This window comes from Colias eurytheme, chromosome 10 (genome assembly GCF_061535395.1).
Source record: "Colias eurytheme isolate Ceu_HAF_F1 chromosome 10, ilColEury1 Martin Lab GWU primary, whole genome shotgun sequence".
NCBI classification, from domain to species: domain Eukaryota; kingdom Metazoa; phylum Arthropoda; class Insecta; order Lepidoptera; family Pieridae; genus Colias; species Colias eurytheme.
Window position 1 is genome coordinate 11,489,811 of NC_142989.1, and position 16,289 is coordinate 11,506,099.

General features: G+C 36.8%; 1 protein-coding gene across 1 annotated transcript in view; it reads left to right on the top strand.

The window, feature by feature from the left end:
* Window positions 1–106: 106 nt before the first annotated feature.
* The window catches only part of Nrx-IV (neurexin-4), a 28,514-nt gene continuing 12,331 nt past the window's right edge, over window positions 107–16,289 (top strand). The window contains exons 1-21 of the mRNA XM_090106007.1: window positions 107–310; window positions 461–574; window positions 2,290–2,486; window positions 3,956–4,097; window positions 4,437–4,640; window positions 5,169–5,335; window positions 5,982–6,158; window positions 6,584–6,745; window positions 7,302–7,518; window positions 8,240–8,384; window positions 9,055–9,161; window positions 9,884–10,009; window positions 10,541–10,744; window positions 10,966–11,145; window positions 11,759–11,896; window positions 12,165–12,301; window positions 12,586–12,737; window positions 12,926–13,122; window positions 13,549–13,689; window positions 14,478–14,657; window positions 15,433–15,566. Of these exons, the coding sequence (XP_089962133.1) occupies window positions 244–310; window positions 461–574; window positions 2,290–2,486; window positions 3,956–4,097; window positions 4,437–4,640; window positions 5,169–5,335; window positions 5,982–6,158; window positions 6,584–6,745; window positions 7,302–7,518; window positions 8,240–8,384; window positions 9,055–9,161; window positions 9,884–10,009; window positions 10,541–10,744; window positions 10,966–11,145; window positions 11,759–11,896; window positions 12,165–12,301; window positions 12,586–12,737; window positions 12,926–13,122; window positions 13,549–13,689; window positions 14,478–14,657; window positions 15,433–15,566 (3,288 nt within the window). The 5' untranslated portion in view covers window positions 107–243. The remainder of the gene's footprint in view (window positions 311–460; window positions 575–2,289; window positions 2,487–3,955; window positions 4,098–4,436; window positions 4,641–5,168; window positions 5,336–5,981; window positions 6,159–6,583; window positions 6,746–7,301; window positions 7,519–8,239; window positions 8,385–9,054; window positions 9,162–9,883; window positions 10,010–10,540; window positions 10,745–10,965; window positions 11,146–11,758; window positions 11,897–12,164; window positions 12,302–12,585; window positions 12,738–12,925; window positions 13,123–13,548; window positions 13,690–14,477; window positions 14,658–15,432; window positions 15,567–16,289) is intronic.

The window sequence follows — 16,289 nt, forward strand, 5'->3', positions numbered from 1 at the left end:
TCAAATTGTCTATGGTAATAAATGTAAATTATTATTGGTTAAACTTCATGTTACCAAATTTTAACCAATCGCATCCGCAGATTTATTCAGTAAAAACGTTATAAACAGGAGTTGGGTGTTGTCCTTTGGTGAGCGATATGACAAGTTGACAACGCCGAATCTAATGATCAAACAATTTTATTTGAATTTGTGACTAACTCATAATTTGTATTTATTGCTTCAATTTGGTTTAAATATGAAGTTATGATGAGCAGCCCTGTGTATTATTTTGTTGTGGTGCTTTGTTTTAGCATATCAAGTACAAAATCAGGTTAGTACATAACAATATAAACTTTAAACAATTAACTCATTTAACTGCTATTTAAAATCAAAAATTATTATGTTGCTTGCACTTGATTTCTTACTTGAGTCTTCAAATTTTTATGAACAGTTTTCATGTTATAAATGTACGTATTTTCAGATTCAGTCCGTTATTATTACGACTACGAATGTAATGAACCTCTGTTAGACTACGCTAAATTGACTGCTACTTCTAGCTTACGGGAAAGAGGACCGGATAATGCTAAATTACATGGTAAGTTTATACCTCTAGCTTTTACCAATCAAATACCAATATGCATTTTGTTTATGTAGTTCCTCATATTTCTTCATAACACATAATTGTTTCAAGAATTATTACAAAGCCAATGTTTTATATCTGACTGAATACTGTTCTTAAAAATATTACAATATTGAAAAACTCTTATTGGAACTTGTATTTTTGATATTTCAAAATCAATTATTTGATAGTTTTGTTAGGTGCAAGGTCACTGATTTAATTTGCTATTGTGTGAGTAGTTTGAGCATTGTTCATTGTAGTGTTAGAATATCCTTGTTTTTAATATCTTATAGGATTTACCTACACATACGTACATATTTTCCCATAGTCCTTTATAGCTTAATGTTTTACAGGTAAAATAGATTTTAAATTATGCATTTGCACTAAACTTTTTATGTAACCTGACATGAAAGCAAAAAGGTTATGGGAAAATAAACTTTCAGTCATATGTGCTATTTCCCCTTATGAGATTGTTTTAATTTAAATTGTGCATGCATATATTTTTTTTCTTTTTTATTGCGTTTAAGTTTTTAGCTTGAGAGTGCTAGATAAACCCTGAAACAGGATTAATTCGTCAACAGGTTCACACATGGTATAAAAAACTATCCCTGTTGACTAATTACGTAAACACATATAAGGAATACAAGATAATTCTTCCCATCCACAAAATAAAAATGGCAGCAAAGAATACAAGATGGGCATTTAATGCCAGCGAATGGAATCCTACTGAAGCTCAGATTTTAGCTGCTTCAAGCTACATTCAACCTGAGGAAAAGCATAGAATCTCAAAATTTGTCTTTCTCAAAGATGCTAAGTCGAGTTTAGTTGGACGACTCATGATTAGGAAGTATCTCAGTATCGCAACTGATATTCCCTATCAATCCATACAAGTTGGTAGGGATGAAAATGGGAAACCGTATTTGTTAGGCGCTGATACATCAGTACATTTCAATGTATCCCATCAAGGTGACTTTGTTGTCTTAGCTGGTAACACTGCACAAAATATTGGTATTGATGTTATGACAATTGAATCTCCAGTTAACAAGGATATACCAGATTTCTTTCGCCTAATGAGAAGGCAACTATCTGAACATGAATGGAAGAAAATTCATAGTTATCACTCTGATCTTCAAAAGATGGCATGTTTTTACCGTATTTGGTGTTTGAAAGAAAGTTATGTGAAGAACATTGGTGTGGGAATTACAACTTCTCTGGAAGCTCTTAGTTTCTCCATAAAAGAAGAGTTAAAAGTTGGTGAAATAACTACAAGCACAGTTTTATATGAGAATGATGTACTTATAGAAGACTATGCTTTTGAAGAAACATTGTTAAATGATTTATATAGTGTGGCCGTTGCAATAAAAGTTAAAGATGGGATAAACAGTGAAATTGTTCCATTTAAATGCTTAACTATAGAAGAACTGCTCGAGGATGCAAAACCATTGGTTGAACCAGACCCAAAATTTACTAGTGACTTCTTAAAAAAGAAGCCAAAACCTTATTAAAATGTTATTTTCATTAGGTGTGTGTTAGTGTGTGGTTTTGTTTTGTAGATCGTAGGTTATAGGGCTAACATGTATATGGGTTAAATAAAATGTTATGAAAATTGCGTATTTGATTTCCACTAACGTCCAAACATACTAACAGACACGAAACTAGATGTAAAGACTAAAATGCAAAATTGGAAAAAGGTTTGAACGCGTGGACGGCGTCCGAGAATGACTTTGACCAACAACTCGTCATAGATTTGGGTTCGGTGAAGAATGTCACTCGAATATCGACACAGGGACGAGCGCATTCGCAGGAATACGTCCAAGAGTACCATATCAGCTATGGTAGTAACGGACTTGACTACGCGCAGTATAAAGCGGCGGGGGGTGAAGTCAAGGTAATTTGGTGGCGGGGCTGAAACGTGATCGTGGTGGGGTGTATCTGCACGTTTAGATGCTTGTGTTAGTGATTTGGTGATGGGTTATGTACCTTCCTTAGTTTGCTTCGCTATTAGAGTTTGAATGTAGAATTAAACACTTCTAGATCTCTTAACTATAACTTTTATCAGTAATATCAAATACTAAATCTATTGACAGTTCTATCATACAGTTTAAATGCAGCAATAAATATTTACCATAGCCAATCGGTTATAATGCTGCATTTACACTGTATCACAACTTACTAACAAACACTAAACGGTGAAGGGACATCAGCATGGACGGCGAAAGAGAGCTCGTATTACCAGCACTTGACGATAAACCTGCACAAGCGGCGGGAGTTGCGCGCGGTGGCCACGAGGGGCCGGTTCGCTACTGACGAGTTCGTCTCCGAGTACATGATACAGTACTGCGATGACGGCGAGAGTTGGAGGGATCTGACCGACGCGGAGGGATATGCGCAGGTTGAAGGGGTTTTTTTTTTGATAGGCAATCTTATAGCTATGTGTATAAGATTGGTTTTAATGTATCAGTATGAAATATAGTTTGCAGATATTTTCAATCATAATTTACAGATAATAACAACAATCAATTCTCTAAATACAGTAGCTCATTCATACTGTGTCTTGTCTTGTCTATGTCTACACGTGTCTACTTGCAGCTCATAGGTTTTTAAATTACATTTTTGAATAGTTATTCTACAAAATATAACTCAACATTGTTGGTATAAATCCAATGTGTATAGTAATGTAGATTTTTGTAAATACTTTTAATATTAACTTTGACCTTTCTAATATTAAGCATGTACTATGAGTTTTGGTATAACTAACATAGTTTAGATATGCACACTATTGTTTTTGTAAACACTATTAACACTAAAACTAAAAGTAGAATATAAAAATAGGTATTTGGTGCTAAGTTTATGAATTCATTAAAGTGCCTTTTAAATAAAATAAATTGCCAAGTTTCAGTTGAGGTAAATTATCTATTGAGTAAGTAGTAATTTATAAAGGGCTAACTGCGCTCCGCGGTTTCACCCACGTGGCTCCGCTCCTGTTGGTCTTAGCGTGATGATATATAGCCTATAGCCTTCCTCGATAAATGGGCTATCTAACACGTTTTTATAAGTTCTATTGAGTATACTGAAGGTGGGGACACTATATAAAGCATAATGACCAATAGTAGCGCTAGCGGAGTATCCTTTTGAGAGCAGACAAATTTATGTGGTCGAAAGTAGAACATTTACTTTTGACAATTTCAGCATATTGCTATTACTTTGAAAAAATATTGGAAATAAAATTAGTATAACTTTAAAAGCAATCCTTATATACCCTTTTTAACTCTGTATATAGAATTATAAAACATTGGGATACACAAATGATTATGCAAAACAATACACTCATTAAAACGTGTGCATAAATAATTACAGATGTTCGAAGGTAACCACGACGGTAACACGGTAGTGAAGAACGAATTCGAAGTGCCTATAATAGCTCAGTATATAAGAATCAATCCCATGAGATGGCGGGACAAGATATCGATGAGAGTCGAACTGTACGGCTGTGATTATGGTACGTATTTAATTTTTTGGATATATTGGTATATTAAAAATATTTTTGGAATTACGAGAGTGTATATGAAATTAGCGAATATATTTTACGGATTTTAAAAGCAATCATCGAAAGTGTAATATCGCAATATTACACTTGATGATCGCATAAATCGCAATTAAAATCAGTTAAAAAGTAATTGTCTCTCCAAATTGTTTTGTTAAATTTTGACTTCACATAAAACGCATTTTGCCTTTTTTTGTTAAAGTAAGTAAATCACCAATCGGCCGCTGACAACTTTTGTAAAATTTCAAAAATCTTAAATCAAGACAAATAATACATAATTTATTTCTATTCTAGTTGCCGATACGCTATTCTTCAACGGTACATCACTAGTGAAGATAGACCTTCTCCGGGATCCCATATCAGCGTCCCGGGAAACAGTTCGATTCCGGTTCAAGACAAGTGTCGCCTCCGGGGCTCTGCTGTACTCTAGAGGCACTCAGGGGGATTATATAGCGCTGCAGTTGAGGGATAATCGACTTGTGCTCAATGTTGATCTTGGTAAGTTAAATTGGAAAAAATAGGTTATGAATGGCGTATAGTTTCTTTTTATTTGGGAATTGACCTCAAAAAAAGTATTGTGAAAATACTTAATACTTGAATGAAATTCATACGTATTAATTTATTTAATTACACTTCATGTGGAAGCCATTTCGACCGTCATAATATAGAACATACCGTATACCGAATAAAGTTATTTACTGGCAGTTTGGAAGGTTTTGACTTTATCAATTACATGGGTATATTATAGGGAAACATTTATTTTATTTATCTCTCAAGAAACTTTGTCGCTTAGCGACCACGTCGTCTCGTAAATAATTAGGAAACAAAAAATAGAGCGTGTGTGCCGAGCACACGTGTCAGAAGTGAAACTTCTTTGGCAAGATTCAAAGATACCATCAGTCATTATCATCAATCATCATCATCGACTTACTACATAACGTGACGGTATTGCTATGATGCGACCTTAAAATTTTACTCTCAACGCGCCTAAAGAAGTTTGACTTTAAAATTAAATATGTTTTGTAGGTTCCGGCGCGGCCACTTCTCTCTCCGTGGGCAGTCTGCTCGACGATAACATTTGGCATGATGTAGTTATATCCAGGAATAGAAGGAACATCATATTCTCAGTGGATCGAGTTATTGTGCAAGGCAGAATTAGAGGAGAGTTCTCTAGACTGAATCTTAATAGAGCGGTGAGTTGAGAATTGAATAAATTAACAAAAATATATAAAATTACGGTAGTTTAACTGAAAATCCGGCTCGAAGGACCTTTTTTAAGGTTAGAATTGCAGTGGACGATTGCAGTGCAAATTGCGATCGCATGTCAATTCGACTACTATGAATTCAACTACAATACTATGAAAGAGATGATTACTGTTAACTCCTAAACTTCTGGGATAAAAAAATTAAAAAACATTTTTTTTATTTGGCATAGACATAGATTAAAGATGGAAATACGTATATACTTTTCATATGAATGTGTTTTACAAAGTGCATGCTACCTAGTGAATTTTTCTTAAATACATCCAAACTAATATTCTAAAGAAAAAGATATGTTTGTTTCTTTGTATTGAATAGGCTTCAAATGTACTGCACCGATAATAATAAATAGTTTTTTACACTAAAAAAAGCTAAGCTGTAACACGAAGTAACATAGGCTATATTTTACTTCGTTTTGTGTCGTGTCCTGCCACCTGTGTGAGCCGGAACGAGCGGCTAATCGACTAACAAACTTGAAGCTTCATTTTAATCGAATTGATTCGAATTGATAACCTCCTCCTTTTTTTTGAAGTCGTTTAAAAACTATAATAGTAATAAACCTATTTATTATACTCCCAGATGTACATTGGAGGGGTTCCCAACTCGCAAGAGGGTCTGGTAGTGAAGCAGAACTTCACAGGGTGTGTGGAGAACATGTACCTCAACGCTACCAACATTATAGCGCAACTTAAGGAGGGATATGATACAGGCGAACCGTTTAAGTATCAGAAAGTGAACACGCTGTATAATTGTCCTGTGAGTATTCGATGTAAATTCTGTTATTAGACTTACTGATTGGTTATAATTGTTATATGTATAACATAAATGATAAACATAAGTTACTAGCATGACATGTAAATCCAACTAATCTTGTGTCAGTATTGTCTAAATTTTTAAAGTTTTATTGAAATCTTATTCTATTTTATCATGTTACTTAATGCTTATGCATGTTTGCAGTACATATATAAAAAATAAAAAGTCTGTAGACTCGACACGAAACTAAATTTTAAGCCGATTTTTATATTATAAGAGCATATAATTATGTTATATCTAACAATAAACACATCTTTCACGTTGTTATCATTTTATATGTATCAATTAATTATTTTTATAAAAAAAAATCTATGAAAATGAATTTTTGAAATATTCACTAACACCAGTAAATATAATTATTTCAACAGGAACCACCGATAGTGCCAGTGACGTTCCTTAAAGAAGGTTCGTACGCGAAATTACGCGGTTATTCCGGAGGGAATACCCTCAACGTGTCTCTGGAGTTCCGCACCTATGAGATGCACGGGCTGTTGATATACCATAAGTTCAAATCTGAAGGATATGTTAAGGTAAAATAAATAAATAAAAATAAAAAACACTTTATTGCACACACAAAACAAAACAAAATCAAACAAAAATAATACACAAGCAATGAAGCGGTACAAATAGGTACGTGCTAATTATATGGTGATTTAACTCATTGGTACATTGATTGTGTCAGGCTGTTATTTTATCAAGATTTGTTTTAATGTGTGTGCGAAGAATTGCAATTTTTTTATTAATCATATACCATTATAATTTTTCTTGTTATAGATGAGAAACTACGTCACCCATTTTTTTTTATTTAATCATATCCAGCTTAGCATAGTAACTAATCTTAATAAAAGAAAATCATGTAAGATACACACTTTCTAACTCAAGAATGGCTGATTTTTTAAATATTTTATTTATTTATATTGCAACTTGTATCAGGATGATAACTGTTATAAATTAAAAAAAAACACTTAACCCATTGAGCCCCAAGCGGTCCGATCGGTCCACGACGCAATAGATTTTCTATTGTATCTGTGGTTCCGGGGCCTGAGTTATTACTGGAAAAAACAACTAATAAATTCATCCTTACAGGTATTCCTAGAAGAGGGTAAAGTGAAAGTCGAACTATTCACAGAGGGTTCGCCCAAAATAAAACTAGATAACTACGCTGACACATACAATGATGGACGTTGGCATGCCTTGGTGCTCACGCTGGCGCCCGACACGCTCACGCTAGCGGTCGACTATAGACCTGTGAAAACTACGAAGAAACTTAAGTTCTTTACAGGCAGCACTTATTATATTGCTGGTGAGTTATGCATATATTTATATAAAACAAGTGGAGTTATTATAACTGCGTTAAAAACAACCGACTTCAAACTTGCACGTTTGCAACATTTACAAATACAGACAAAAATGCTCATAAAATAAAAACTACTGGGCCTATCCGAATAAAATTTTTATGGGACCAATTCGACACCATCACGCATCGAACAAAAAAAGAATCACGTAAATCGGTTCAGAAACCTCGGAGTAATCGGTAAAAAAAAAAAACAAACCGGCCGAATTGATAACCTCCTCCTTTTTTTTGAAGTCGGTTAAAAAAGTGAAGTCCCATGTCCCCAAGTGGAGTAAGGACATTTTTTTTTATTTATTCGTCTCCACCGGGAATCGAACCCAGGACCCCTCGGTTCTACGCTCACTCGTCAACCACAGTATCAAGGAGGCGGTATATGGCTAGTTAGAAAGATAGTTATTGCAGTGAATAAACAACGATGTTTTTGTATTCTTTAAATAATTCTCATTTAGCATTTGATTGTTAAAAAAAAGACGTGTGGCACTCGGGGACTGCCGCGGTAAAGCTATTGCATGCTATGCCTTCAAGCCACACCTCCGCGCCCGTCGGAGTGGGGAATTTCTCGATTCGGTCTCCGCGCTCAAGGCCCGCGATAGAAGCTATACAATAGCTTAAAAACTGAGTATAATATTTATTATCTGTGTGTTTATCTCATAGTTTTTGTTGTGTGCAGGGGGCAAAGGGCCGCCGCGCGGGTTCGTGGGGTGCATGCGGCGCATCGCCCTGGACGGCAACTACCGCCTGCCCACCGACTGGAAGCCCGAGGAGTTCTGCTGCCCCAACGAGATCGTGTTCGACGCCTGCCACATGATTGATAGGTATTATATGGATAAGATTTAATCAGGGATTGACTAAAAAAAAAAAATTGGTTGTTTGTAAAGTAGGTTTACGATCGAGATGTTTACGTGATAACGTCTTATTGGTGGCAGCGCTCGAGATGAGACGGGAGATCGGTCCGTCTCTCTCTCGTTATACCTGCGATCGCGCTCGTGAGGTTTTGGTGTGACACAAGTTTCTGAACATGTCACCCGACTAAAACGATTTTAAAAACGTTATCACGTTAAAAAAAGTAGTTTTCCACGTATGTGTTCACTGTTGAAATATTTTTTAAGTAAGAACAAGAAGACATACTCATGCGTAGGTAAATATAAGGACGAGAAGATAATATTACATAGATAATAGATGCGACGCATAGATAACTAACAAAGAGCAATACTGACAAAATATAATGGGAAATATGCATACAATATAGTATACTATGAATATAAACACTATCACATTTCTCTCAAATGTATTAAATTCTGAATGTGCATTGTTATATTTTAAGAAAAAAGACATAGTAATATTAAAATCTAAGAAGAAAAATCTTATTTTTATGTATAATCAAATCCGTATTTTTTGTTGTAAGTAGTAGTAAGTCGTAAAAATTGATAATTTTTGTTTGGCTTGGTGACAATCGAATAACAAATGTGTATAAAATGTGTACAGATGCAACCCGAATCCGTGCGAGCACGGCGGCGTGTGCGTGCAGACCGCGGACGAGTTCACGTGCGATTGTTCAGCTACGGGATACGCGGGCGCTGTTTGCCATTCTTGTACGTATTTTGTTATATTTTAATACATTAAGGACCGATTTTTCAATGCTTGGATAAAACTTATCCGTCCAATAAAGTTTTACACGATAATATTAAAATGTACGTAAACTGTCAAATACGGGCAATTAAAATACGTTTTTAAAATGGTAGTTTTATACATTATTCGACAAATAAGTTTTATCCAAGCATTGAAAAATCGACCCTAAATGTGGATATGGGAATTGATATAGATATTTCTTTATTATAATGCTAACGATAAAATTGGAAAAGTGTGCGAATAGTGTGTAATATTTTGAATGTAATAATATGTTGCAGTTTACACTTTGAAGGTTGCCTTTTTATTTATTATGGCACAACTCTAAAAGTAATATTACTTAAAGTTTTTTTTTGATATATTATTAAATGAAAAGCTATCTTATCTTCACGTATTATATTAAATTTTATCAGAGTAACACTATTCAAACTGAGCGATTAATAATTAATTTGCTATTTTCCTACAATTTGTATATTACATACATTTACATACATTCATTGTATGTTACGTATATTCGTTTCGTGTACGTAATCGCTCACATTTGTAATTGTTTTATATTAATATTATTCTAGCCGTGAGAATCTGTAAATGGCTTATTGTGAGTATTATATTATGTGACTATCTTTAAGAATACAGCTGTAGATTCTCCTAAAATATAAATAAATAAAAATAAATAAATATTTTGCAGCGGTCCACCCGCTCTCGTGCCAAGCGTACGCGAACGCAGCGGGTCTGACCCGTTCCGCGGATATACACGTGGACGTTGACGGGTCCGGACCTCTGCCGGCCTTCCCGGTCACTTGTCAGGCTTATTGTGAGTATTGTGGACGTGTTTAAATACTTTTTTATAGTAAATATAAACTTTATAGTTGAATCTTATGTCAGGTCCTTTTATTTTGTGTTAGTACTTCTTTGTTCTGATTACGTTTGGTAGCCGTAACGACCAGTGAAAAATGTGAAAAATTTTAGAAAAAATGTAAAAAAATTTAGAAGTTTCACTTCTTTAGTCGCGTTGAGAGTAAAATTTCAAGGCCGCGGCACGGCAATACCGTCACGTCATGGAGTAAGGCGTCGATTTTGATATCTTTGAATCTTACCAAAGAAGTTTTACTTCTGACACGTTTGCTAAGCACACACGCTTGTTTTGTTTCAATAATTTTCTGTCAAATACATTTTGATTTTATTTATTTAACTTTATTTGTTTTAGAAACAAAAAATATTATTATTTTGATATTTTTTATTCCAGTATACAAAATATCAAAATAACTACATATTATTATTGTGTATTTTTTTCTGTAAATGACTGTTACTAAAATAAATAAATAATTTTATTACTTTCCCCCAGCGGACGGTCGAATCATAACGGCAGTGCGTCACGCGGCAGCGGGCGGGTCCGTAGTCGACGGGTACCAGGAGCCCGGCAGCTTCAGACAGGACATAGAGTACGACGCGACGCGGGCGCAGCTAGAGGCCCTGCTCAACAGGTCGCACACGTGCTCACAGCGGCTCGATTATATGTGCCGGCATTCGAGACTGCTCAACTCGCCCAGTGAGTGTTTGTCTGGGGGCAAAAGGGGGGATTGGTCCTTTGAGGATGGATTTTTTTTAGCGAATGAAACGAATGTGTACTTTGTATTTTGTCGTGCATTTGAAAAGTTTTTTTACTTATTTTTGAACCGTATTTCACAAAAAATTGCCATTTTTTGAAAATTATTTTTTTTTTAAAACTGAAATTTTCGAATCTAATTTTGTTGTTTTCGTGTATGTTAGGTGAGGAGGCAAACTTCCACCCGTTCGCATGGTGGGTGTCGCGCACGGGCCAGCGCATGGACTACTGGGCCGGCGCACAGCCCGGCTCGCGCATGTGCGCGTGCGGCGTGCTCGGCGCGTGCGCGGACCCCAGCAAGTGGTGCAACTGCGACGCGGAGCGGCCGCCGCACGATGCGCACGGTATGTGTGTGCTGTAGTGGTGCGCTCGCGCATGTGCGCGTGCGGCGTGCTCGGCGCGTGCGCGGACCCCAGCAAGTGGTGCAACTGCGACGCGGAGCGGCCGCCGCACGATGCGCACGGTATGTGTGTGCTGTAGTGGTGCGCTCGCGCATGTGCGCGTGCGGCGTGCTCGGCGCGTGCGCGGACCCCAGCAAGTGGTGCAACTGCGACGCGGAGCGGCCGCCGCACGATGCGCACGGTATGTGTGTGCTGTAGTGGTGCGCTCGCGCATGTGCGCGTGCGGCGTGCTCGGCGCGTGCGCGGACCCCAGCAAGTGGTGCAACTGCGACGCGGAGCGGCCGCCGCACGATGCGCACGGTATGTGTGTGCTGTAGTGGTGCGTGCGATACTGGGAACGTACATGATATGTACACCCGAGGCAGATCCAGCGAGCGAAACAACTACCAAAAATCACCAACATGACTTGCAAATTCCTCCTGTGTGAACAATTACAATTACAATGAATCGAACTTTTGTCGAACCGAGTTCCGCGCCCGAATAAAAATTGGCATTGAAAGATAAAATTACACAAATATTGCAAGTTTTTCTGAAAAAAATTTTCATCTTTTTTTAGAGTTCCAATTGGACGGTGGCGATATAACCGAGAAAGAGTACCTGCCAGTCAAGCAGTTGCGTTTCGGAGATACGGGCAGCCATCTGGACGAAAAAGAAGGCCGATACACGCTTGGCCCACTATTGTGTGAAGGAGATGGTAAGTGTTGCCAAGAGTAGAAAGTATCAATAGTATTAACTTAAAAAAATCTGCAAATATACATTTTTAAACAATAGAAAAAAAAAACTGATCACGCTGCGGGAGTCGAACTAGCGTCTTTCGACTGTGTGCCAGCTTTTTTTCCTATTCTGTAAAAAAATATATTTATAGAGCATTTCAATGCAATAAAACTAAAGTAACTAGTTCTACAAATAATTTAAAATATTATAAAATCCGTATTATTTTTTAATTTTTATTTATTTTCCAGATTTATTCAGCAACGAGATAACATTCCGTATATCTGACGCGGTGGTCACTCTGCCAACTTTCGACCTCGGCCACAGTGGCGACATCTACTTTGAGTTTAAAACGACCAAGGAAAATGCTGTTTTGCTGCATGCTAAGGTAAGATTTATTATTATTTTACAAATAATAAATACATAATTAGCTGATTTTCGAAAAGGAGGAGGTTCTTTTTTGTATGTTACTTTTACGCATTTTTTCGAAGGTTTTTCCTATACCTTCATAAAATTCTGTGTACAAAAACTGAAGCTATTATGTTCGCCCATATCTTTTTGATAGTTTTCCGCATAATAAACACAAAAGATAAAAAAATCCGGGCTTAATATTACATCTCCAGTAATATATAGATTTAAGACACATGCTACATCGAAAACATCTCTCCCCAGGGTCCGCAAGACTACATAAAGCTGTCCATTATCGGCGGAGACCAGCTTCAATTCCAGTTCCAAGTGGGAGACACGCCGCTCGGTGTCTCCGTGGAGACCAGCTCCAGGCTCGCTGATGACCACTGGCACTCCGTCTCCATTGAGAGGAACAGGTATGTGCATCAGAACAACTAAGTCATTTGAACAAAACACTTAGATCTGGATAAGCTGGATTCGTGTTTGTTGAAACGTCACGTCACGTAACGTAACGTAACGTCACGTTTCCTTACGTTTTATCGCCTACTGTATATGAACGACTCCATGGTTCACTTATATTTTAACACATATATTTGATGTGTAGGAAAGAAGCTCGCGTAGTAGTGGACGGGGCGTTAAAGAACGAGATACGCACAGCCAAGGAGCCGGTACGAGCCCTACACCTCACGACCGCGCTGGTGCTGGGCGCCACGCTGGAGCGCAAGGACGGCTTCGTGGGCTGCATGCGGGCGCTGCTGCTCAACGGCAAGCCCGTCGACTTGCGCTCTATTGCGAGACGCGGTGAGTTCAGTTTAGCTTGGCAATCAATCAATCAATCAATCAATCAATCAATCAATCAATCAATCAATCAATCAATCAATCAATCAATCAATCAATCAAGTATAAAATTAAAGTTAAAAAATCTACGAAATCTACTAAAATTTTTACTTTTTAGTTTTTACCAAGGAATGCATGGGTTCTGCTACGTTTCACTAAGGACATCACAATACACGACAAATTTAGTTTTTGATTACCGTTAGTCGTAACGTGACAAAATCTGACTACATCTAGCGAATAACTTATTTATTTATTCCATCAACGCGCACGTACTCGTATACGTACTCTTGCTCAAATCTGTTATTTACCTTTTTTACATTTAACAAACATTTCTCCCACCAGTTCTATACGAATAACATGTTAATTTAATAAAAAAATCTAATACATCAGGTCTTTACGGAATATCGGAAGGCTGTGTGGGCAAGTGCATATCGTCCCCGTGTCTCAACAACGGCACGTGCCTCGAGCGATACGACACGTATTCTTGTGACTGTCGATGGACCGCCTTCAAAGGACCTATTTGTGCTGATGGTAAGTGAATATACACTTATATTTGTTCATGTGATAAATACATTTCATGTTTAGTTGATTTAGGGCCGATTTTTCAATGCTTGGTTAAAACTTATCCGTCCAATAAAGTATTACACGATAGTATTAAAATGTCACGTAAACTGTCAGATACGGGCAATTAGAATACGTTTTTAAAATGGTAGTTTTATACATTATTCGACGAATAAGTTTTTATAATCATTGATAAATCAGCCCTTAGAAAAAAATGTAATCTGTCAATTTTATATAGCTGAACAGTTTGGTTGTTAAACGTGCTCAGGATATACTCCGTATTGATAAATATTTTTTTTGTATGGTTGCTATAGAAGGTTTATAATATGCTACGCTCAATGAGCAAAGGCGTTCGTTGAGAAAAAAATAGCTAATAATGCATTGGAGTTAGAGAACCACATCGCAAAATTGTCTGGCTCCAATGAAAACTTTCACAAAGCGTTGTGGCAATGTAGAATTGCCATAACACAATCTGAACAATGAACATATTGGTTAAACCAATAGTAGTAGGAGCAGCAATGAAAAATGTTGCGAAATCGGGAAAATATTCAGCGAAATGTTGAAAACATTTAATCAATTAAAAAAAAAACGTACAGAAAATGAATCTATATTTTTTTTTAACTAAAAACGACTTACAGCTTGTAAACTTGCTTGTATACTTAAAATTTTTAATACGTGTGAAAGCAAATTAATCTATATCTTCTAACGCAGTAGCTGACAGCTAAGTAAACCTACTTTAATTTATAATTATTCTCCAGAAATCGGTGTAAACCTGCGTCCCAATTTAATGGTGAAATACGACTTCCTCGGCTCATGGCGGTCCACGATCAACGAGAAAATACGCGTGGGTTTCACCACCACGAACCCCAGGGGGTTCCTGCTGGGATTCTACTCGAATATATCCGGGGAGTACCTCACGCTCATGGTGTCTAACTCGGGTGAGTTAAAGGTTATAGTGTTTAGGTTTGAGAAACTGACATGATTTAAAAGAGCAACTATGGAGTTTCTTGCCGGTTCTTCTCCGTAGATACTGCTTTCCGAATCGGTGCTAAATGTTAAAAATATGTTTTGACGTTTCAAAAGTATAAGAAGTCTAATTGAATAAATAAATGTTTGAGTCTGAGTTTGAAAGAGAAAGGAATGGCAAAATTAATATAATTTAATAAAATGTTATAAGTAGGTAATTTTAGGCTGTTACTTTCTTATAATATATTGTGTAGTGAAATGACTATATCACTGTAATAAAAAGTTAACTGTAATTAAAAATTGAACATTTGTTCAGAACAAACATAAAAAAGCTTTAAACACAATTTTAGAATGGCAATTAATTTATATATTTAAACATGTCACTCTTTAAGAATATGTCAAAGAGATCACTTCAAATTGAAATTACTGCATCTTTATTTTTTGTCCTTGTTTTTGATGATATGTATTATTGCTAATTTCTATATTTTTGCCTTGTTGTTGTTGCCTTAGCGTGTAGTGCTGTATCTGTTAAAAAAAAAGAATGTTTCTTTCTCTCTTAACAATTTTTTAAGCTATTGCATAGCTTCTATCGCGGGCCTTGAGCGCGGGGACCGAATCGAGAAATTCCGTAACGAAAAAACCTCACGCTCCCCACTCCGAGGGGCGCGGAGGTGTGGCTTGAAGGCATAGCATGCAATAGCTTTACCGCGGCAGTACCCGAGTGACACACGTCTTTTTTCCCCCCAGGGAGTCTCCGCGTGGTGTTCGACTTCGGGTTCGAGCGGCAGGAGATAATATTCCAGGGCAAGCACTTCGGGCTCGGCCAGTACCACGACGTGCGGCTCTCGCGCAAGGACAGCGGCGCTACTATGGTTCTGCAGGTAACGTATTATTAGTAACTACCCTCCAAATACAGGTAACGTAGAATTATCCTCTTAAATAGTTTATACTAAAATTGTAATTATTTTTAAATTAAAATAACTTGTAATTTTGAAACTAGCCGTACATAAGGAGACATGTTTGATGATTATTTAAATAAATTTAGGATATCTGTGTTAATGAGTGTCGAATTTGTATAAGGCAGACGGCACACGGCTCGGTTTTTTAACAGCTGCAGCGCTGTGTACAAACCGTTCAAAGTACACAAGATAGTGGCTCCTAGATACCGACTACCGGACGTAAACCGGGCCGTGTTAAGGTGATTGCAACGATCTGTTCCCAGCCAATATCCCGCTAGATGGCGCTGAATTCTACATTTCTAGTTTATTTGAGTTTTTGCGTAATTGGAATAGTCATCAAACCTAGGAATAGTCATGGCGGTTACTGAATATTATATTTTATTGAAATATGTTATATCATTGCCTTAAAATCCACCCAATTCGGTAAAATTATGCGTTTTAACATCTGTCATTGCATACAGGGTCGTTTACACACACAGACGTATACAAAAATGATAAAGATTTAACTCTAGATGGCGTGAATGTAAAGCGCGTCACACACGGTGAAGATACTACCTATAATATTTTATCTAATCTAGTAATATTTTATATTACAGTATCTTAAGGTATCCGGTATCAGCGTTCTGACCATCATTTTTCTTTTTT